Raw genomic sequence first — 25,312 nt, forward strand, 5'->3', positions numbered from 1 at the left:
CTCAGAGAGAGACGGAGGCAGGTGGAGGGCGCAAGCAGAGAGAGAGTGAGAAACCAAGTGGGAAGGAAAAAACAAGATGAGAGGAAGAGAGCTGAGAAGAGAGGAAAGGAGAGCTGCCTCTCGTCAACCACACTGAGAGAAACACAGAGAGGGCGAGACAGAGAGAGAGGCAGCGAGGACAAGGGGAAACCAGCGACTCTCGCACGGTTTTCGAGCAGAGGGAAGGAGCAGGAGGAGGAGAAGGAGAAGGGTGATGCTTCAGTCCAGCGCTGCCTGAACCAAACCAGGAGAGAAGGAAAGGAGCAACAGAGAGGAGGAGAAGGAATCCATCGAAAAAATAGCTGGAAGAGGAGACAGAGGGAGGGAAAGAGGAAGAAACGAAGAGGATGGAGGAGCGGAGAACAAGCAGAGACACAGATCCCTGGTTACTCAGGCTCACATGAGTGTATGGACCTGAGCCCGCCAAGAGTTACTACTGATGCTGTCAAAGACCCAGTGTGTGAGGGCGGAGAGATAGTGTGCGAGTGATGGATGTCTGTTTGCACAAACTACGGCTGCTCCTTGAAGCTCAGTAGAAGTAGATGAGCGCTGGTGTCTCTGTGTGTTGGACCAGGTGTGTGTGTGTGTGTGTGTGTCAGTGTGAGACCATATGACAGACCAGCTGTTTAGGAGGTAAACAGGGTCAGCTGCACCCAGAGGAGGGAAACAAGAACGCTCATCTGAGCAGGTGCATAGACGAAGAATTCCATAGTCTGAGAAACACAAGGGTGGGTTTGTGTGCAGCTAGCGTATAGACAAGCTTCAGTCCGACCATCTCAGGTGCAGTTGGGGGCGTGTGTGCATAAAAAAAGACAAAAGGCAGATCACAGTAGCAACAATAAGGTACCACTGAGCTCCTTTAAGGTTGCTTTTGACTCCTCATTTACACCAGACAAGCCACCTGAAGCCACTCCCTACCTCATATCAACCCAACAAGTGGACTTGAAGACTCAGAGAAAAGGTACTTTTAACACCAACACTGGTGCCCTGCTGACTGGGAAGCCCCCCCACCTGAATTTCTGTACCCAGTGGATGCTTCCTAACTCCAACCATGGGAGAATGGACCATCCTAGAGCGCCTCCTGGAGGCTGCCGTGCAGCAACACTCTACTATGATCGGAAGGTGAGTTGCTGCATGTGACTGTAGCCTTCCGAGTTATGCTTTTACGTCGGGGAGTTTGAAATTGAAATGGAGACGCAAGAACAACCTCGTTTTTATCATGTGTGCATGTGTATTCAGTCGTTTCTACTGTGCATACCTACTGTTACAACCGATGTTTAAATTACAAGTACACTGAGTATGAATCCTTTCCTGCTTCCAATCAGTCATTCCTGGTCCAATGTGGCTGATGGCAGGGAGAGGGAGGCTTTAGCTTCTTTAATCCCTCTGAGTGACTTGATGGGGGGGTTAGTCAACCAAGAGGGACACTATTAGCTTACACAGAAGCTTTGGACATTAGATGATCCAGAGCAGTGTGGGGACATCTCACCTTAAAAAAGTCCACAATGCCTTCATTCACAGTTTTCTACTGTACCTCTTCATTCTCCCTCTCTTTTCCCCGTGCTTGTATGTCAAGTCTTCTCCAGAAGCCATCACGTTACACAAGCGTGCCTCACATGAGCTCCCACAATCCCCCCCCCCCCCCTTATCTCTCTCTTTCTTTCTCTGTCAAAGTATGAAGTCATTTCAGAACCTAAAAAAAATAGTCCCTAGTGCAAGGTCACGGCAGTAATGATTTATGCATCATTCTACATGCTGAAATGTCTTGTATTTTAGTTTGAATAACTCATTCCTGTCTGCCACAGAAAGAGAAATTATTGATGAGCATTTTAACCACAGAGGCACATCAGCTCTGTAGAGAGTATTAAACATGATTTTATATCTAGTAAATGAATATGTCCTTTGTTTGGGGTTTTCTTGGGACATCTTTGGAAGTTCAGCATCGGGTTCATTAGAGAGACTCTCTGAATTAGCAGTTTAAACCAATCCCCTGAAGGTACTGACTCACACTGGCTAGTGGTACTCTTGAATTATTGAGTGAATAAATGTTAGCCAGTTTATGAAGTAAATGATGTGGAGAAATATTTTTTGGCAGAACATCTCCTGCTGACAAAGCTCGGAGTGTGAATTTTGTTGTGTCGAGTTATGAAAGTGAAGTGATTTCGAGTCTTGTTCTGAGATCAGCCGGTTGAATGGTTACTTAGAGTTTCCTTTGGTGTTATAATGAGTGATTGGTCAGCATTTGCTTCCCCTCATTCATGAGACACTGGAAGCGCAGTGTCGCTCATCAACTGGACTAGTCATCCTGGCTGCAGGGTCTCAGCGAGAGCGAGAAAGAGAAGAAACAGAAACAGAGGGTTATTAAGGGAGGACAAGCACTAAAGAAAATGTAATCCACAAAAGCAATCGAGGAAAGGAGAGAAAAGGCAAGAGTGCAAGATGCAAGAGAGACAGGAAGCAGATGACGGGGCCAGAGTAAAAAGACCGAGTGAAGGCGAAGTCAGCGAAGAGCAGTTATTCACAGACAAGCGAGCAGACACATGGCCTCAGTCTGCAGGGCGTTGGTAGGAGGCCAAGAGGACTGTCTCGTCACGAGATGGTGCTGCATGTCACGACCTAAGCAGGGCAACCAGGACACCCGGTGGCAGAAAGCCTCAGATCATCTTTGCACAGATTATATCTGTTGTCCAGAAAGTTGAAATGTTCAGATGACAGGAGGAGCAGGCCAAAACTTTTTCAAAATATCAAAATTTACACGCATGACTTCAGCAGCCCTGTACAGTTTCACTTGCGTTCATTTTGCCTTAATACATTGGTTTCCATTTCCAGAATAACTTACTGGACAGCAATGCCTCAGATTTTATGATGTACACACTGTGTCAGTAAACCAGTGAATTACAGGTTTTGAAATGTCTCCACAGGTCTACAAGCTATACAACTCTAGACAGTATCTTACAATATAAGAGGTTTTATGTGTACTGGATGTTAAGAGATCAGAGTTCTATCAACAGTATCTCTTCAGCAAGCTATTCAGTAGATAGCTCAAGGATACTTCAGCAGGGTGGATACTTGCTGTCTAGTAACTTGAACTCAGGTTGACATGTAGTGATTGCATTAGCAGCTGATGTTCAGTTACAATAGTATTTTTAGCCACTAGCAGCATGAGGATGGCTATGTTGCTTGATCCACCACTTTGACCCAAACTGAAATATCTCAACAACTATTGCTTGGAGAGCCAAACATTTAGTATAGACATTCATGAAGCCTACTGACACTGGTGATCCCCTGACCGTCCCTGTAGCAGCACTCTGAGGATCACATTTGTGATTTTAAATATAAATATCTCAACTTCTGGATGGATAGTCATGAAATTAGGAGCAGGCATTCATCACTTTGGTGATCCCTTAAATCTCTAGCAGAGTCGTCTAATACATTGGTTAATGAACCTGCACAAGTACTGACCGTAAGCCTTAGTGCTAATTAGCAAACGTTAACAAGCTTAACTGCAATAACATGGTAAACATGCTTAACATTCAGCTCAAACCACTACTGCGCCCTGTTGTTTTATTGAAGCCAATGCACAATAATCATGTAACAATCATTTAAAAAGCGTCATTACAGTTAGTTGTTAACCTGCTAGTGAAACTCTTTTAGCATTCAATCTCAATTCCACAGGTGTAAATTGACTTTACTGACATATTGACTGACTGTCCAATTGGCCAACTGATGAGCATAGGCTGCCTTCTCCTTGATAAAGTCTTACTGACTCTACTAAGAGAATTATTTTTTGTGGTGTTCATGGTAAATTAGTTATTCAATGGATGCTTGTTCACCACATATGGGGTTGTTTCACAGGAGGGCATACATACAACAACTTGTATAACAATGTATAAACAAAGGGAAGATGTCATTCATGGTTATCTCTTAAATTTTGTTAATCGGAAGCACTCCTATTCACTGATTTTTTGATATGAAAAGAGCCAGTTGCTTTTTTAGCTTTAGTTTCTGTGTGACAGCCTGTACGTTCCCACTGTAAAGTGCCTTCCCTACATCTGGCTTTTCTACAGCTCAAAACCATCTAATCTGGGACATCACTGCTGACATGAATTTTTATAAACGCACACTAATACTCCCTCAATCCTAAAACCTATTGGTCCCTCCACTGTGGTTTCATGCATCTCATTGGTCGGCGCAGGTGCCGTCCTGCCCGAGGAATCGTTGGACAGGTTGCTGTCCCCGAGGCAATGCCAGTGTGTGTTCTCATGAGCCCTCCATGACAACAGCCTGCAGGCCTGAGTCAATTCGTCATGCATGAGTCATACACACATTAGGGGGAATATAACACTCGTTGTTTGTGTAAGATCACAAACGGCTCTAGAGATTCCCTTCTACGGTCAGTGTGTGTGTGTGTGTGTGCATAAATACTGTGTGTAAAACGTGAGCTTCAGTGTACTTTGTGGGCATATCACATGTGCTTGGATGGGTTTTGGTCCTGTCTGGGAGTGTCTGTTTGTGTATTCACCTGCTACCTGTGATTAATTCCTGCCATTACGGGCGGGGGGCAGGTGTAAATTGACTTCTCCAAGGCCGTCTGATGGACTGTGGGACCCTGGCGCCTGCTGGTACACACAGCCTCTGAGTAGAAACGTTGATGAAGCTCTCTCTACCTAACTACTGTCAACACCGCACTCATGTTGGCTCTGTGATCCCGCTCCCATAGGCTACAGTCCCATTTGTGAGCTGCCATTGGTCAGAGTGGGACTGCTAAACATGCAAGTCCATCCTCCCACCAGCGTGATATTGATCTCCAATAATGGAATAGGAAGTGGAGCTTGATAGAAGACAGGGCACTTAATGAAACAATCTTTAGGCCTGTCCATTTGCAAAAGAAATGGACTCAGGGGTTGCAGCTACTGGAATATTAAGTGAGTTATTAAAGCAGTAAGTACCTCATTGACTTTTTTTGCCAGTTAAAATAAACCATGATAGTAATTAGCAGAACAAATATATCGTTCTGGACAAGAGAACCACAATTAAACACCTTGAGGAAAGATAAAAGTTTATGTAACTCTTCACAATCGGCGGTACAACGTACAAAGCTCAGTGCGAGCCATAAACTGGATAACTCTCATTCCCTGTGCCTCCTTAAATATCGTAATGGTCTTGATATAAGATGACTCTGATTATAAAACTATTTCTTTCTGATTACTTTTTTCTTCTAAAAGTGAAACATGCTTCCATGAAAAACAGAACTTAAATGGGGTTACACTCTGTTGCATACACAAAAAGTGACAGAAGACAAACTCTGCTGGCCAATTGCTGCATTAAGTTGGTGTGATTGTTGGATTGTCTGTCGGATGCACCCCTCTCCATTTCCACTGTTTGAAAGGAGATGTTGCGTGATCCGACAAGCACTTTGTTTGAAACATGCAGAGGCCTTAACACTGCTTTGAAGCACTAGGTGTGTATTTTAAAATATAGTCTTTGCAGCTGTAATTCATTTGGAGCACTAAGTAGAATCCCTGAAGACGTGGTTGAAGGTTTTCTTGTATCTCAGTACGCCTCTGTACATGCACACTTCACAGGAGGTGATCAAGAGTGTGTGTGGGTGTGTTCCTATAGACGCTCTACACCTCATTCTTGACATAGACCAGCTCTCTCAGCAGGACTCCTCAGCAAGACTCCCTTGAGTCAAATGAGTGTTGTCATTCAGGAGCCGTCAGCTCATCCGAGAAAGCGTGTGTGCGTGTTTTTTGTATGTACGCCACGTGTACGCTTTCAGCTCAGCACAATGCATACACCAAGCCAAAATCAATATTTGTTAGTGAACAGTGTTTACATGCAACTCAGCGTGCTAGTGTTTGTCGTCACATGACCTTTAGATCATCGTGCTTTTATTTAGCAAATCCCTGTGGAGCGCTCACAGCACCCACGGAGGTGATGGATGATTTTGTTTGTACAGATTGAGGCTTATCTAGCAAATGTGTGCTATATTGCAGAACAGAAGAAAGCGAGAAGGAGGCTGTGATATTGCCTCGCATGTGGCAGGTTCCCCTGAGATATATTTTAAAAAGAGACCTCCAACATCTATTCACTCCTCCCTGACTCTGCTTTCACACTTCTTCTATCCATATGTAATGACCCTCGGGATGCTGTCGGCTGTAATGTCAACGCCTTCTCCGTGCTTCCATAAGAAGTCGGTTATTAAAATGACCTCACATGTACCATAGGGAGATTATGAATCCCTGCTGGGAGGTAGTTGCGAGTGATTCCTGCTGCATTTTTGACTTATCTTCAGACTTATCTTCAAACAAACACACAGCATCCCCCTCAATCCAAATGTTAAAGATAGGTTTATTATTGAAGATGTTCCTTAAGTGTGTTATTATGTGGGTACTGATAGTTGGATTGATCTACTCTAGTTGTGCTACTAGAGATACAAACATCCTGGAAATGAGCCCCAGGAGCAGGAGAGAGCTGCTGTGTAGCTGCTCGCAGCCTTTCACGACTGGAGTGCCACAACTGGCCTCCATAGGGACTGTTGGAGATGCAGAGTTGTAGCTGGGGGAGAAAGAGAAGAGCAACTACACATAATTATGCAGCTTTTGTTCTCATTTCTTTTTGCTTACACCTCACATCCACCTTCCCCCCATCCTCTCTCTGGTTCTCAGCTGCTTATTCTCCCTCTCTTGATTCTCAGTCCACATAAAGTCAGGGTTGACGCTGAATCTCCATGTTGATGGACTAACTGATTAAGCACCTATTAAACCACCATCTTCATCCTTAAGCAGTGTGTCAACGCCAATCTTACATCAGTTTTAACATCTATGTAGTAGAAAGTGAGGTGTATGGTACACACTGAGGGGAACACTGGGGGATGGAGAAACTTATGGACAAAGATAGAGATTAGAGCAGGCGAAGGGTTCAGAGTTGAGACAGATTTCACCTTGCCGGGCCTCGGGGAGAAACTGTCTCCGGCAGGGTGACTCAGTAAGGCTTATAGGTTTAGTGTTGGCACCTCGCTGGAGGACAGAGCAGGTCAGTGTTAGAATGATCCTGGAGGGTTAGTTTAACCTGGACATCACCTCACGCACTCCAACACAGGAGAGCAACCCTGCAAAAACAGCCACCTGAATCAGTCATTTAGTCCTATGTTCACTTTATAAATATGTTTTCAATGTAGGATTGGAGCGTTAACTTATTAGTATTCTAAGAAATTAACTTTTGGTTAAAATGACCGGTGTCCTTTTTATAACTGATAACTGTTGTCAACCTACCAGGCTGCCTTTATTTTCAGTTGTTTGGAGTATAAAGCAGTGAATCAATGTGCATTACACTACACTACACTACAACTGAACCGTTTTTGAATGAATTGATGTTGACAGTAATGGATTGTTAATGGATTGTTAATCCATTACTGTCATCATGCGATCATTCTGTTGGCTTTACTTTTTTAGTAAAAAACTTTTTGTGAAGAGGAAATGGAGCTGGAAGCAGGATCCAGACTGAAAACTCTTCTCTGCTGGGGCATTCAAGGGCCTGTGTTCTCAGATCTGACATCCAAGGATTTAAAATCACCTGCCAAGAGCTACAGTGTGTTGTCAGAAAATCAATACTTGGACACGCCATCTTGAAAAGCAGTACCTGTTCTCATCTGCATTACCACACGATGATGACAGTGATGTGATGAATTATTTATCCGTTGTTGGGTTCTACACCATTGCATAAATGGATATGTTAATATAACACATATTTCATTCCAGCTTCATTAGAAAGTTGTCTGTCCTTACACAGCCTAAAAGGCAGGTGATTTAATATCAGCGGACAACGTTAACAAACACACAGTGAGTACAGTACAGAAACGTCATTAAGACTCATGCTGAACTGGCTGTGCTCACTGGTATAAAATATCTGACTCTCTTATGCAGGTAGACAAAACTACACGATATGAGGGATAAAATTAAAACAAGTAGCCAACTTTGATCTGTGGTACAAAGCAACGCTGCAGCTTTTGAAGTTTGGGTCTATTTGTGTGAGCTTGTGGCTGTGAGATCTTTGTCTTATTTATAAAATCTGCTTTTGCTACACATGACTAACAGCATTTCTATGCCAGGATCGTAATGTTGACATGCTCGTTTTGTCTGATTGATCATTATGTTTGCCGGTCGATGTTCTGATAGAACCACTCCTCTATACATCCATTCGTTGTTCTTTTTTGTCTCTGCCTCCTCACTTTATCTCACTCTATCTGGCTTTTTGAAGATCAAAAGGGCGGCCTTCTGCCATTGATTTATTCTCCTCATCACCTCCCATCACTGGCTGCATCTTTACACTTTACTGGGGTCTCTAATGAACGATGCAGAACATTCATCTCTTTGAGCATGTCTGAGTGTGAGTTTGTATCAGAGGCGGTATCAGTGTCTGCACGGTGTGATTGACTCGACATGAAAAATCATCTGTGCACACAAGACAAACACCTCCGCCAGGACCCACATTCTATAAGAAGACATCTGATTCACACACACACACACGCACGCACTCATAACCAGATGGTCATCCAAATATATAAACATGTGAGTAAGCGAACTTGCAGCTTGGTTGATATATTTACTCATTAGGGGAAACGTACCCAGAGACACAGTCGACGTCTTTGCATATGAGCAACCAGATAGAGTGTGACAATGTGTTCACACCTCACCACGCACACAAACACACGATCTCATTCGCAGATTCTTCAATTAAGCAGTGAAGTCAAGCTGCAGGGGGTGTGTTTGACTCTTGGCAATATGCTACAGTCAAACCGCTATCCTAGCCAATTATGAAAAAGCTTTGTGGTAGAGAGTGCTGTAATGTTAAACAGATACATTTAGCCTTCATAACTGGCCGCTTTTCACTGCAGAAAGCTGCACCCCTAACAGACATCAGTGTCATATTAGGAAGCTGCATTCTGTGGAGTTCAGTTCAAGTTACTGCGCTTGGCTAAGAATTAGTTGGGCACATAGCCTACCATAAAACCCTAATGTGATGTTTTTACACTATAGTTTTAGTACAACGATATCCAACATGTTTTTAGCAAACTTTAGAGGTGCTGGTATGTGGATTTTGTTACCTTTAGACAGAACCAGGCTGTTTCCCTCTTTTTCCAGTCTTTGTGCTAAGCTAAGCCAACCATCTCCTGGCTCCTGGCTTGAAGCTTTCAGGTGGCAAATACTGCATGAGAAGTCAGGGTTTGATGGACTTGATACAATCTGGAATTCCAACAAGATAAAGGTCCCATGTGTAACATTTAGGAGGATCTTTTGGCAGAAATGCATGTTTTCATTAGTGTATAATCGAATAATTGTAAATCTAAAAATCATGATTTAAAGCATATCTACGTGTTGTGTCTGTCAGACTGTGACATGTTGCACCAAGGTCCACGGAGAAGCTGCTTTTGATCATATCACATAGTTTCCCTTACCAGATGATGTTGACCAGTAGTTATGTTTGAATTGTAGACATTTAAATTTCCATTAAAATTTCAGGCTGGACAACCAAAAAGTTGAGATCAAAAGTTGTAGATGTTGGCACAGTTACAGAGCGGACCTTGTGGAGCGATTGTTTGCCAACTGCTGTTTCCATGGGGAAGACTGGCGTTTTAATCTCAGATTAACTCAAATGCAAGTGTAAAGAAACTAGTAATGAAACCAATGGTAAAAGACACATTTTAGAATCATTTATATTATATTCATAGATTGTAATTAATGATGTGTAAGCATCAGTAATGGTGCAACTGGTAAAGGTGGAGCTAATTTCAGCTACTTTATATACTGGTAGCTGGCTTAATCCACGATAATACATCATCATTATAAATTGATTTATATGTTGTATTATTAATCTGAATCTGCAAAGTACCAAAGTAGCATAAAATGGAAATACTTGAGTAAAGTACAGGTACCTCAAAAAGCTTAAGTAAATGAACTACAATCCACTGCCCACTCTGGATAATGGGCAGTTTTGTTAATGCAAAATGTAAACCAAATGAATGATTTTTGTCGAGTGAGTGTGTTTGGGATGTTCCCTATGCAGCCATGTGCTGTCTGCTTGTGTGTCATGGAGGCTCCCTGCATGTGCCAGAGCGGCTGATTTGGGCTGGGGCTTGGCACGGGAGAGTCACGGTGGGTGGGGAGTTGGCATGGACGCGGTGGCCCTAACTCGGGATTGTCCAAAACCCACGGTTTTAATCCGGATTACGCCCCATCATTTCTCTCTCACTCTCTGTATTTCCCTCCATTGACCCCCCCTCGCTCTCTCCCTCCTTTACCGCCCACGCATTCGCTCTCTTCCTCTCTCCTGCTGCTCTTTCTCCTGCTCATGCCTCACCCCTCCATCACAACCTTACAGCCTACCAAAAAAAACAATGCTCCACACTGGTTGGATTGTTGCCATGGTGACCACTCATGTCAGTTCTTTTCCTTCCTTCCATTGATCTCTTCTGAATGATCACTCAGAGTAGATTTTAGAAAGTCTATTTTTAATGACTGGGCTCCTATTTCTGTCTCACTTGATCGCCTAATCTGTTGCCAAGGTAACTGCCACAGTTATTATTGTCATGGAGAGCCTTACAGTGCACTGATGTAGCAGTGCACTGGTAGGAAAATGGGCTACACTTAACCTCTCTCGTGATCAATCTGTTCGTTATTAGCGTTTAAAAACTACAAACAATATCCTTTTAAAGTCATTAGCCAGACTGATGAGTATACATCATTTCATTGTACTGGTTGGTACGACTACACAAAAAAACACTACTGAACGTTTGCATGTGTGTGTCCACGTGCACATGCGTGTGTGACATACTGTGTTAAATCTGAATTATTGTCTGCCTCTGTAGGGCTCTGATCTTCATCAATTTATCTCCGGAGCCAGCTAGTCAGTTCACATTCATCAACACACCACTTAAATACCTTTGTGTGTATGTGTGTGTGAGAGAGAGAGAGAGTGAAAGAGACGGAGAGGAACAGAGAGATGGGTAGATAAGTGAACAGTATTAGAAAATGCTATTATTAGATTTCCATTTCAGCAGCTTACAGACTCGGGATTACACACAGAGACTATACCATAATAAATAGAGTAGTGTCACCAACAGAACTATGCAGTGCTTACAGTGTAACGCAGTGCATGGAGAGGATGAATAGATGTGTGTGTACTTGTGTAAACTTATATTTTATATAAAATTTTTATCAAAGTATTTTTTAAGATTTTGGCAGTTTGATGGTATATCACTTTATGTTTTCTCCACAGGACTGGGCTTTAGATAGATTATATACTATAAATATTATAGATTTATAATGGCTTTTTCTGTCAGGAGTACACAGGATATAAAAACATTTTAATTTCATCATGTACTGTATATACTGAATTAAGACCGGTTCATCTGGTGTATCGCCCAGCACTATAATAAAATAATTATACTAAAAGATAATTCACTTACCCACAATGAACTTATCTACAGTAAAAAAAAATCTTCCTTACACGTATACTAACATATACATTACTCAGTGGTGGAAGTGTTAAGAGGGTTATCTTTAACTTAAAAGAATCAATACCACAAAAATACTAAAAATAAAAGTCTTGCATTTAAAGCTTACTTAAAGTGTCAAAAATAAAAGTACTACAGAAAATTCAATAGAATATTATTACTGTTACATCCGTGCACAGGCAGCACTGTACTGTTGTTGTTGGTCGATGTGGAGCTAGCTTTAACTGCTTCTACAGTTGAAGTTTAGTTTCCCAACCTTGGGGTCAGGCTCCATCCAAGGGTCTAGATTCACGAGATGAATCTATGGGGGTTTTGATATGATTAAAGGTTGGAATTACAAACGACTCATAGACATCTGAAACATGAGTCAACCAGACACTGCTATCTAAGCTGATCATATATTCTTTATGCAAAAAGTACAGAATTTCCCAACTCCAGAGTTGTGGAGTAGAAATACAAAGTAGGATAAAATGGGAATAAAATGCTACCTCAAGTACAGAACTTGAGTAAAACCACTGCACATACTGTACATATGTAAATGTATTCTCCTGGGATTATTTGCTTTAAGGGGCTTTGACTGTAATGCTCCTGGAATATTCATCTAAAAGAGCCCCACTGGTGCATACTGTCAGTGATGTACCTGAACTAAACCCGATGGACTCTGAAACCACCTGCTTGGAGATCAAAGTGACACTGGGAAAACCCTTATTACTGGTTGATATGATAGGAATTCATCTTCGTCTTCTCCTGAGAGGATGGAACTAACACCCGGCAATGTCAGACACAATCGGCTTTGTGATGCTCCGCAACAGCTGGAAGAGTGTGTGTGTCTGATTAAAATGTGTGCACACTGTATATTTCTGTCTTACCATTTAAGTGTGATGGTGAGTGTCCATATGAGTGTGTGTCAGTGCGTGTATGTACGTGTGTGTGTTAGGAGGTGGGTGGCCATGCAGGATAAAGGTCTGTCAGCGGGGGAGAGTGCAGCCCCCTCACTCCTTCTGTCACTGGCCTGAAGCACCGGAACATCCCTTCTGGGTGTATGGGTGTGTGTGTGTGAGTGTGTGTATGTGTGTGTGTGTGTGTGTGTGTGTGTGTGTCTAAGGCCTCCTGTGTGAGGTTGGATACAGGTTGGTGCCAGATGACCTGCCATGAACTAAGAGCTATTGATAAACCTTGGCAAAGGAACACACAGACTGAGAGAGAGAGAGAGAGAGTTTGACATGAATGCTTCCACATTTGATGTGACAGGATTAGATTTGTCAGGGCTGCTGGTACGTTGTATTTGGGTTGCCACCTGGTACCCTTAAGACACACAGGAGAGACAGAAAGTCAAAACATGAGGGAAAGAGAAATACAGAGAAGAGAGGCAGGGTAAAGTTTGAAGTAAAAACAAAGATGGTGGCTTTCCTAAATCACTGCTAACATTGGTGACAACATTTACGTTTTTTCTTTTCAGTGTTTGAGAAAATGGTCCAAAACTTTGCTTTTCTATAGGTTAGTCTTGTATAATCTTTCTTAGAGAGGGTTCATTAAAGTCCCCCTCCACTCAAGATTTTCCGTTTGTCCTATAGTTTGGATTTTAAAGCTTTATTTAATGATGGTACCGTGCCAGGGAGTTTGGAATAAGTATGTTTTCCACATTTTCATTCTGCTGGGAAAGTGGAAAGTTTCTCTGAGCTCATTTAAAATCAGATTTTAAGGGTAGTTAGTTTATAGTTTGGTCCACCCTGGTCCCAGTATGAGGTTGTGAAATGGAAGACACAAGACGGAAGGCTGAATATTTAGAGATACAGGTTACAGGCTGCAGCAGGTAGCGTAGAAAGGGGGGGAGGGATAAGCGGTGCAGTGAAAAGCTGAGCTAAACACTGAGGGAACAGGTATTGATGGAGGCTAAAGGTGAGGCTCTGAAAAGGATTAGCAGGTCAGCCGTAACATTGGACTTGTTTACATCAGAGTCCAGAGGGTCCAGCAGACTCCTAAGCCTTTAGAGACAGAGCTAAGAGCTGCTCCTTTCACTGATTATCCTTTCACAATTCAATCCTCAAATCTTTTGCTATTTTGTTAGAAGCAGAAATTAGATTTAATTAGAGTTTTTTTTTCTCTTAAAGGGGGCAAACATGTTTTCCTCACTAAATTATGTTCTAAGCAACTTTGACACAGTTGCTTTGTCCTCCTGGAGTAATTTGTTGTTTTAGTAGTAAAGTAAACAAGCGTCAGGCTCTCCGAGGCACCTAAGCCACACTTCTAACCTGTTCAACAAATCTGCTCCCCTCCACAGCAGACACACACTGTTCTTTAGTTGACTTAGCTTCTAGTCTGCACACTTCTCTCTCTCTCTCCTCATCTCCCTCCGTTTTCTGCCCCTCGCCTGTTGCCGTGGTAACTAGCAGAGGGAAGTTGAGTGGAGGGGAGATTGAAGGGAGAGAGGGAGGGAGTAGAGATGAGAGGAAAGAAAAAGGGGGGGTTGTGTGGGGTTTCTGGGTAAAGGAACCACGGCTGCTCTTCCTCCATCCTTCTCTTCTTTTTATCTCCGCTGCCACATCTCTCCAAAACTTTGCGCTCCTTATCGATCCCTCGCCAATTATTTTCTCTTCCTCATTATCCTCCCACATTTTTTTGCCTTCTCCTGGTATGTTTGCTTCTCCTGTTGCCTCGTTCGTCCACAATGCTTTGCTACTCTTCTCCATCTCTCCATCTTTAACTTTGGCCCCGTCTCTTTCCATGTCTCAATGCCTCCCTAACCCCTAAATCACAACTCCTGCTCTACTTAGTGCACTACACACAACTCACACCTCACCCCTACTTCTACTTTTCTGCAGCTCATCCAATTGCCATGTAAACCATGTTTCATTAAAAGAGACTGACATTAAACTTAAAGGGAGATCTTCAGTAATTTCAAGGGAGCTGCACTGTGAATGGCATTTTAATTTCTCTGGAAGTTGAATAATGCAGACCGCCGGGGCAGCAACAGCATTTTGTGTGTGTGCCTGTGTGTGTGTGTGTGTGTGTGTGTGTGTGTGTGTGTGTCTACACCCATGTGCTTGCATATGGAGGGGGCAGATGGAACTAGATTTCCCCTGTCAGATGCATAAACTATGATTATTTTTCACATTACTGTACACGTTTCATTTTTGACAATTAACTGCGCGTCCATAATGAGAGCTTTGAACATGACAAACACCCCCTCAGTGCAAGATATCCCCCGTCAGATAATCAGGAAGAGAAAGCGAGAAAGACGGCGGGTCGGGGACACACAATTGCCGGAGGAGAAGAGGCGTTTTGGAGTTGTGTTGGCATAATGTTTTTGCATAATCACCACCGCCTGTGTGGTAACACAGGCAACATATTAGTCAAAAGGAACAACAAACACTGTCTGCTGGGAACAGAGGCTGTGAGTGTGTTGAGATATGTGCTAATATGTCTGCCATGTGTTTGAAGCATATGTATACAACATAGTGCTAAACAGATGATGGTTTTCATTATTGGTTAATTTTTCAGTTATTTTTTTGAGATGAATCGATGAAACATGTAATCTACAAAATGTGAGAATTTTTATTTTTTTTTAATTGTCCTGGCGACCTGATAGCTCACTGGGCGTACCTCACATCTCGTGCTTCAGGATTTCTTACTGCAGCGGCGTGGGTTTGAGCATGCGCCCAAGTGGATGTCTTCAAATTGCTTGTTTTGTCCACAACCACAAAGTATTCCATTAACAATGTCATAAAACACACAGCTGAGAAGCTGCAACCAGCAAATTTCTGTCATATTTGCTGGACTTAAATAAAAACTCAACATTGTCATCAGTGACAGTCTGCACAATTTGGTGAATGTGCAGAATTTGTGTGTGCAGAGACAATTAGAGAGTGCATTACGTGGACTTTGGTGTGGTGTTTTCCGTTTTGGTGGAAAACTACCAGCAATTTAAATGCGTCCTCTGTCTGTTCGCAGAGAAAGGAGCCTCTTCATAGAAAACTACAGATACAATCTGGAGATTATTCCTGATTGAAAGTGCAAGAAAGAAAAAAAGAAAGAAAGATGCTTTAGAGAGGAGAAAAAATAACAGGTGGGGGTTGCTGTGTGGCGTACGATAATCTAAAGCTATTCGATGGCATTAACAAAAAAAAAACCTAATGCAAGAATCCTCCCTTGGCGCAGCCACAGATTACAGCAGTGGGTTTGCGTGTGGAAGCTATTATATAATTCATTCTCTATGATGAGATTTTCCTTCATTGCTGGTTTTCCTTACTACTGCCCTCTATTTCTCGCACTCTGTCCCAGCACTGGCAGGTTTCTCTTTTAATTTAAGGAGAAGATGTCTGAGCCACACTGGGTTTTTTGGTAACTTTATAATCTTTTTATCCCTGCCTGGAACTAATTCATCTTCAACAGCAATTTGACATCTTCTTTCAGTACTCAGTTAGTTCAAAACAGTCTCCGCTCACTGTCTGGATGGTGTTTTGTTGCATGGATGTGTGTGCGCGCGCGTGTGGCCATACACAATATTTGTGCACACGTGCACACATTTAGTGCAACACTCTTGCTCTGGTATTGTGAATTCTCTGCCCACTAAGCTTCTTAATGGAGTCACTACAAGGGCAAAAGCATTTTGAGTTTTTATGCATTTATTTTTTTCTCCCTCCCTCCTTTCCCTCCCCATGCCAGCTGACCACAGGTGGGCGGATTGGCAATAAATCTTTTATTTTTCATTCTGGAGGTCAACACTGATGACATGCCGTTTTGATGAGAGGTACATGTGACCCGCACGCCGTCAGACTCTGGAAAGGATTAACTCTGCCCTTCGACTCCACATCTGCGCCACACAAGACTGGTAAAGCCATTGTGCGAGTGGTAGATTACCCTTCACACTGCAAACTGCCATCTAATGATTATTTGGCAACCTCTAAGGTGCAGTGGCATGGGCCTCCCCCTGGATCCACTGTCAGTCACAATGCCGTCCAGATGAACAGACTTTTGAATTGAGTTTGATTTTATAAATCTATAGCCTACAAATAGTAGTCTTTCTATGAAATGCAGTGGATTGGCCTGAGGTAAATTCAAGTGACAGCTAGTGTCGCTTGTTGATTTTATCTAATAAATCCAGACTTGAGGGAGAGCTGCAGGTGAAATGGAGAAAAGAGGTTAAGGTGGGATTTTAAATGGAAAGCTGTTTACTGAGGCTACTGTCAGAAGAGAAGATGTATGATAAATGTCACTGTATAACTGTTTAATCTGGCAAGGAGACTGATTAAGTAATACTGACTGAAGTTTTTAGATTGCTATATATCGTATTATACCTCTATCAAACTTTTAAAATCTTTATCCAGCCACTTGTCTACTGATAATACAAAGACATAATCATATTACAAAATAAGATAATGCTGCAGTGTAAAATGCTTTTACAGTGATTTCACTGGAAAACAGAATGTGTGAATCTGCCCTTATGTGGCAATGTTGCCAGCAACTATATTCCTTTAAACCTTTTAATCTGTTGAATTTGTCTGTTAAACTAAAAGTAGTCTGTCTTTTACACACACAGTGTCTGAGTTGTCTAGACCAGACCATTATGGCTACCGCTGCAATTAGTCTAACCTGACTGCATCAGTTGGTTTGATACACAGAACCATCTGCGAAGTTATTGTTGGCAACTGTTTGGAAAAAGGCAGGCAAAATACATGGCAGGTGATTGGATAAACTATCTGTCTATCATCGTCTATCACAGGCAGACTTCATCCAATAAGATCAACAAACCATTAAATGTAGTCAAATCCTTACCGAAGCCAGTCGGAAGAAGAAAGAGTCACATCTTTTGCCCACCCACTGCCAGCAGTTCTTCTAAGGATGCTGATTAGTCCGGTACCACTGTAGTTGGCCAAAAATATGCCTGGCAAGATGGATTATTGTGTGATCTCTCAAGTCCATCTGCCTCGGGAGGTTAGTTGATGTAGTCGCTTTGAAAAGAGCGCGGCTTGTGCAAGTCGCAGAAATCTCTCTTTAGAGTCAATCTACCCCTTTAAAATGATTTATGTGATCAAGAGACAACATTTAAAGTGTCACCTTTAAGTTTCTTGTGATTTGTTTGCACTTAATACACAACAACATCTCACAAACACACACACACATAAAAGTTGCATGCTTCTTCTGGCAATGTTGCTGCCTTTATTTACACTTGAGCTGTGTCGATAATGTTACTGAAATGTTACAGGGTCCTGAGCAGGCAGAATGCCTCTGTGACTTAAACTTAAAAATGACTCGGGGTCCTTTTCAGACACCAACATGTGGGGCAGTTATGATTTACCATTAAAGCCTGAAAGACGCTTACAGTATGTTTATTGTGAAGCTTTATCTCTTTAAATTTAAATGCTCTGTGTTATACACATTGACATTTTCTCAGGAATGAATTGCTCTTCCTGCAGCATGCTCTACTGCCTATCAGCACTGCCTCCAAAGCCATTTTTATCTGCCACCATCTATTGACTTGTATGCACAAAAAAACCCATAAATCCATGATAAATGTAATGAGGTCAGGTTTTGATGGGCTACTGTAATGATGTGTACGCTGGGTTCATATGGAGTGATGACAGCGATTAATCATACTGTTATTTATGGGATTAACATTAATATAAATGGTGGTGATTAGTGAGAGTTGATCTTACAGTATGCTGGACTCAGTTTGAACTCCCTCATATCTGTGGGACTGAACTACAAGGCAAACTGCAATCAATCAACAGATTAACAGCAATGTCCAGGGCTGTCTGCAGTCTGCAGGCTTGTTCCAGACTTTGTTTAGTCACAGATTACAGCGTGAGACAGCCAACAGGCCCGCACAGACTGCAAAAAGTAAAAAGCCTGCTATCTAAAGTGCTTGCTTGGTCTTGGATCTGAAAAATAAATGAGGGATGAATAAAGTAAGAAAAGAACAAAGAGAGAGAGATGTCTGCAAGAAAAGAAACAAAACTGGAGTGTGTGTGTCTCACATCATGAAGCTCACAGACACACTAAGTGTACAGATATGCCAAGTAAGCACATCTAAGCATATTTGTAGATAGATACACAGAGAACAACTATAATCTCTGTCTCACCACACCCCTCACAGAAATAGCTCTAATCTGCAAACAAGGTTCACCTCAGGCTCACCTGTTGCTAGGGCAGTGACAGCAGAGACAGTACCTGTATTTTTTATAACTGACTGACTGATTGCTCTGTATGATTGTGTGGTTTGGATGTGTGTAGAAACTAATCACAGCTCCAATTTAAGTGAGTCTAATCTGAGGTTGCCATGGTAACTGGGCCTAATGATGCAGAGGACACCCAAAATTAGACAAGACGTGTCATCTCACGCCTTTTTACCTGTAAAGACTATAACAAAACACACACACACACACACACACACACACACACACACACAGAGAGACACACACACACACACAAACTCCATCTTGAATCACAGATAACCGGCTGTGAGTTATGATCGCTGACAACACATCGAGGCTCCACTCATAACTGTTCCTCTTCTGGAGTTTTTACTCACCGATAAATGAGATTTGGAGCACTTTTCTTCTCTGGTTCTTATCAGGAGGAACAGTGACTTAACAGTGACACAGTGTCCTTCTCTGTCACCAGTTCAGTTTTTTTCTCGTTTCTCTGCCTCCGTGCCTGCTCTCTCTAACTTCTCTATTCTGATTAAAGAGTTCCTTTAAGTCCTTCCAGAAGCTCCCTGCTGTGATTTCAATTTCAAATCCCTCCTCTCAACCTTGACTTGTTTTCATTCTTACTTTGTATTCTTCATCAGTATTCTCCTGTATTGCCTTCGTAATTCTCTCTTGCCCTTTTATGTAGAATTTTTAATATTTAATACAGTATATTACATATATTATATATAGTCTTTATATAGTTTTCCCTTTCTCAGTGGAAATGTTTGATGAAAAAACATGTTTACTATGATATAATTGTACTGCCGCTGATACATTATTAAGGCTTGCTCAAACCAATGTGTCACTAGTCACAATAGCCCTCTGAGCTGCTCTCTATTTTCACTGTATTGTGACTTTTACTCCCTGTTGGCATTTGTCATACTCTACATCATTTCATTAAATAAAGGGTCACTTAAAAACCTCCCCTTGACAGCCTGCTAACAGGCAGTTAGTGAATGTTGCAACAGCTAATAAGCAAAGGTAGCTTCCTCTATTTTGGACTCTCTGGCTCTCTATTCCCCCAAAGTCAAAATCATTAAAGTTTGATACGAAAAATTAATACAGGCTTACCTCATCCCTGCGAGTGAAACCACAGATCCCTGCAATTACACTAGAATGAGTCAACCATTTTTTCCACTGCACATTTTTAATTGTCCATTTTTCTTTTTCTTTTCAGAAATTATGATACAAAATTCTACATTGAAAATATTATTTCTGTAAATTTACATTTGGCTTTTATCGTGTCTTATCTCATATTTCCCGCTTCCACACACTGTCCTCTCATACTCAGCACCTCTGTAGAACCTCTGCTGGAAGGATATCTCAAGACATCTCATCCTTCCTGACATATAAATAAATCAATGTACATCTCTGCTTATTAACCCCATTTATCTCTCTCTTTCTCCTCCAGGATCCTGCTTACAGTAGTGGTGATCTTCCGTATCCTGATTGTGGCAATCGTTGGTGAGACCGTGTACGAGGACGAGCAGACCATGTTCATCTGCAACACTCTGCAGCCAGGCTGCAACCAGGCCTGCTACGACAAGGCCTTCCCCATTTCCCACATCCGCTACTGGGTCTTCCAGATCATACTGGTGTGCACGCCCAGCCTCTGCTTTATCACCTACTCTGTCCACCAGTCGGCCAAGCAGAAAGACCGGCGTTACTCCTTTCTCTATCCCATAATGGAGAGGGACTACGGGGGAAGGGACGGGGCTCGAAAGCTCCGCAACATTAATGGAATTTTAGTTCAACATGGTGGTGATGGCGGAGGAGGGAAGGAAGAACCAGACTGCCTGGAGGTGAAGGAGATCCCCAACGCCCCGCGGGGCCTCACCCACGGGAAGAGCTCCAAGGTTCGCCGGCAAGAAGGGATCTCCCGCTTTTACATCATTCAGGTGGTGTTCAGAAACGCACTGGAGATTGGCTTCTTGGCGGGCCAATACTTCCTTTATGGCTTTAGTGTGCCTGGGATTTTCGAGTGCGACCGCTACCCGTGTCTGAAGGAGGTGGAGTGCTATGTGTCCCGCCCCACAGAAAAAACGGTTTTCCTGGTGTTCATGTTTGCGGTCAGTGGCATCTGCGTAGTTCTCAACTTGGCCGAGCTCAACCATCTGGGCTGGCGCAAGATCAAGGCCGCCATCAGGGGCGTGCAGGCCCGCAGGAAGTCGATCTGTGAGATCAGGAAGAAGGACATGGCGCATCTGTCCCAGCCACCCAACCTGGGACGCACACAGTCCAGCGAATCAGCCTATGTCTGATGATGAAGAGCAGAAGAGGAGGAGGGGTGGGATGAATGTGCAAGAGAAAGAATGAATTAATTATGATTTTAATTTAAAAGAGATGGTGTTGAGGTCAAACAATATGACCCTTCCTCTGCGAAACAGAATGTAAAAAGACCAAACCTCCGGCTCAGTCAAGAAAGAGTGAAGGAGATCATTAAAAAAAATAGAGAGGGTAAAAGAGGACATAAAGTTCTGCAAAAGAACGTAATGAACATTTGGTCTCATGGGGGGATATTCCAACTGCCATTTTATACTTTTGTCTTTTTTTAAGTAATTACCATCTCCTCTGCTCCTCATTTCTTTTAAAGTGAGGAATTAAATCCTCAAGGGGCTGAAGAAGGAAGGACTAGAAATGAGAAGAATAGGGGAAGGGAGAGGAGAACGGATGAGAGGCTGTTTTGTATTCTTAGGGGATATTGGAAGATGACAATGGTGTTTGATGCATCCCATGGTGCTTTTCTTCTGGACTGTGTCAGCCTCAATGAAAAAATTGAGGACAGGATAGGGGATGGGACGGGGGAGGATGAGCAGCAACATTTAAAAAAAGGAACGGAAGAACTGTCAAAGCCATGACGGACTCTAGAGAACAAAGGTGAGTTTGTGAGTAGAGAGAGAGAAAGTAGGTGGGAGACATCACGCTCTGGAAAAAAACAAGATACACCCGAGGAGGGAAAAAAGAGAAGGAACTTTTTTCTTTCCTAGGCAGGAGACTCGAGGTAGACCGAGGCCAAGAGAAAAAGATCTGCCTCTGAACAGTGTCAACCTCGCCTCTGTTGGAACATCGTCACAGGCCAAAACCAAGAGAAAAAGACTGACGATGTTTATGTTTTGTCTCTTGGCAAAAGATGATTTTAACACAAACACAGCGAGTACCATAAACACTTTTTTTCTTTCCTCTCCCCTATCTCGCTCTCTCTGCTCCGCGGTTGGCAGCTATATAGACCCCAGGGGCTTCGGATGACAGTAATGACTCTTGCTGCTCTCCTTCTGCGTAAACTTTGGAGAGGAACTAATGAACAAATGGACAAACAGAGTGTAAACGTCAGTCTCTCCTGAAGCACAAACCAAACTTCCCTCCTTCCAGCATTCCAGTGTGCTGAGAGACGAAAGGAGAGACAAAGAGAGGAGAAGAGAGATAGGGAACGGGAGCTTGTAGAGGAGGGGAACAGATCCCTTTATTACAACTTTAAACAGATTTTATAAAATATATCACCATGAGTTATGATTTTTTTTTTCTTTTGAGAAAGCGATGGTGCCATCCTTGAGATATTTAATTATTGTTGAAAAGTTACATAGAGTATATCATGGTAATATTATGTATCCATTTAGAATATATCCAAATAGATTTATTTATCTTTGCGGGCGGATTGGTTGGGACATCATGTTGCTGTTTTTTTCAAATGTATAAACTGTCTGTCTTTTTTCATTTTTGTTTAGTTTAAAGCATTTCTAACTGATGGAACGGATAAACGACATGTACGGGGCGGTAAGGGACAAGTTTGTGAGCTTTGTTTTAAAACGCATTGAAGCTGTGCAGCTGATTGTATTGGAGTTGGAACTGTTGAATAAAATCTATATTTTACAATAGTTACTTAATTGCATTCAAAAGGCAGAACAATGCAGCTGTTAAACAACATCTTTACGTGTTTTCTACAGCGGCTCTTGGTTTTCTTCAAAATCACCTGCACAGCTTCAGGCAGTTGAGGCCTATGAGCCATTTGAAAAAGGCATGTTTACATGACGCAGTGTTTTTTGAATGATCAAGCTATGTAACCGATGAGTAGTAACTCTTTAGGGACAGTTGTGTTTTTGAATCTCAGTGGTTTTCATTTTGCATTTCTTTCCTGACTGGATTTCAACATGCATGCCTTGTAAGAGAAAAGAATGACACGAAAGAAAAAGATAAAGATGACAGAGAGTGTTGCACCTTGATTAATGCAGGCGAGTGGGAGAGTGGCAGACTGAAGGAACTCATGTTGGATTAAAGGCTGCGTCGCTGGACACACACACATAAACAAGTGCATAATTTAAAACAAGGAGCTATCGCACTGCGAGCCTGTGAAACCAGACATAGGGACAGTTCAGTGGACTACATGTGGCATCTTTTAAAAGAAAATTGAATTATTTAACTGACAGAAAAACACACACAGAAACACATTGGAGGAACATGATGTACTCCTCAGTATGGTGGATGCTTGGGTAACTGAGACAAGCCGACACATGCACAAAGCAGTTCATGTTTCAACTGAAATTTAAATCAGTTCCTGTTTATTGATCCTATTGTAGAGACCAAGATATTGGAGTGTTTGCACATCAGCTAATTGAGGAAAAATCCACATATGCTTCTTAAACCCGTCCTCAACATACTGCAGAAGATCAGGGGTCAGTGCTTTAGTCCTGGCATTGAGGCGTGTCAACTGAGAATCTTGAATCTGAATGGCCTTATGTAGCTCAACACTGTAGTAGCTTAGCACTGCCACATGTGGGAGTTTGATTCTTACAGGGGCCACTCGTGCACTAATGCTTACGAATACACACGCGCAAATTAAAATATGATGAACATTTTAAGTACAGCTTTAACTTGTTCACTAGAGCTGCTCTGGAAATACTTTGACACAACATGACAGTAAGTGATACTGTTTAAGCCCCTTTAAAACACACGTTAGCCAAGGCTCTTGGAGGTCTTTGAGCAACAACAGCAGCTGATGTAGAAGAAGAAATCCCCCCAACTCTCTGTTTCTCCATTCACTCCCACTGCCATAATCTCTGTGACTCTTACAGGTGATTATCCCCAGATTTAGACTCCACTGAGGATCTCTATGGTGCTCAGTGGGTTCTTTGCAGACTACTGTATGCACTGGGAAGGACAAATACACTGACAGGGCACGCCAGAATGCCTAATAATAGAGGTTGAGTCATGGCTTCCCTTAGTTACTGAGACCCTGTGCTTCTTGCGAAGACTTAAATGCTGACCTGGAGCTTAAAGACCAAGCCGATGTCCTATCCGCAGCTCCTGCTGGACAGTCACTGCGCAGGATAGCACGGATGTAATCTCCGCAGAGCACAGATCAATGCTAGTGTGAAGCCTATTTTCAGTGAATAGTGAGATACAAACATGCTGAACATACATTCATTCTAGGAAAAACAAGCAAATCTGACTGTGAGAACAGCAGTTGGAGTTCCTTTTCCTCCTCCTGGATTCTGTTGTTATGTCTGGTTTCATTCAGATCAGAAACATGTACACACACAGTGCGAGGACGTAGAGGGCCATAAATGTGTCCTGGTTTGCTTTGGCTAACATTTATCCAGCATTCATTAGTGATTCACGACTTATACAGTCAGTCGGTACATCACTTTCCAAAGTAAAAGCAGGCCCCAGTTCTTCCAACAGTCCACTACTCCCCACAGTCTACTTTTCTATTTGTCAATGTGAAATGAATTATGCAACTTTGTTTTTCTCATTTGCTTATCTTTTTGACTTGTGGATACATTTTGTTGTCTGTTGCTCTTTTTGTGCAGTGACATATCAAAAAAAGAAAGATGTTTTTTCTATGTAAAGGAACAAAAAGGTTTTTTTTTTTTCCAATGTGTAAAATCAAGGGTAGAATGTTGAAATATAAGACTAGCAGAAAAAAAAATATTTCCTCCCTTGCCAAAGTGATATGCAAAATTTAATTAATTTTCAAAGATTTTTTAACTGCATGTGTAATGGCTAGAATAAGCATGTTTCTATGTTTTCTTCAACAGAATCTTTAAAGAAAGACTTTTTTTAGTCCAAACTATGGAGCGAAGCTATTACGTCTTGATGCCAAGTGTGTATATTAATTACCCAGTTGTTCAGACGGTACAGAGCCAGGCAGACAATACCAACTCAGTGACGTTAAAACTTCCTATTACAGCGTAGCAGTCTCAGTTTCACCTCCCAAAAGAATCTGAAAACCATTACATACAGTGAATCTTCTACTTTAAGAAATTTGCACTTGAATATATACCTTTATAATCTGTTATAGAAAATGTTTTGATCTCTAAGCAAATCAGTCAAACGATCTACTGTAAAACACAGGGTACACAGGAATATAAGCATACAGGTTAAAGACTGGCACCATGAGATGCCAGACGCCACAACATTCCAGGGTTTAGCCCCCAGCACAATATGTAATTAACCTGCAATTTACAGCCTCTTTAATGTGTTAAATATGATTAACTCCTCAGTGAAGCTCCTTATGGACAACTTATTGGGGTACAGTACACTGACAGCAGACTCAGGAAAGAAAACA

The 25,312-nt window shown here is 42.2% G+C and overlaps 1 protein-coding gene across 1 annotated transcript; it reads left to right on the forward strand.

Annotated features, from left to right (window-relative positions):
- The first annotated feature begins 1,090 nt into the window (after positions 1-1,090).
- On the forward strand, positions 1,091-21,160 carry LOC118341289 (gap junction delta-2 protein). Its single transcript, XM_035679507.1, has 2 exons — positions 1,091-1,161; positions 20,162-21,160. The coding sequence occupies exons 1-2, from the start codon at positions 1,091-1,093 to the stop codon at positions 21,009-21,011; spliced, it is 921 nt and encodes a 306-aa protein (XP_035535400.1). The 3' UTR covers positions 21,012-21,160.
- Positions 21,161-25,312: the final 4,152 nt, after the last annotated feature.

The sequence above is a fragment of the Morone saxatilis genome, unplaced genomic scaffold (genome assembly GCF_004916995.1).
Source record: "Morone saxatilis isolate NCDOM2014 unplaced genomic scaffold, NCSU_SB_2.0 Contig8, whole genome shotgun sequence".
Classification (NCBI taxonomy): Eukaryota; Metazoa; Chordata; class Actinopteri; family Moronidae; genus Morone; species Morone saxatilis.

Bases quoted from the DNA above. Each gene is read 5' to 3' on its own strand.
- LOC118341289 (XM_035679507.1), top strand. From the start codon at position 1,091: ATGGGAGAATGGACCATCCTAGAGCGCCTCCTGGAGGCTGCCGTGCAG. The intron at 1,162-20,161 runs GTGAGTTGCTGC...TTTCTCCTCCAG, and splicing joins CACTCTACTATGATCGGAAG to GATCCTGCTTACAGTAGTGG.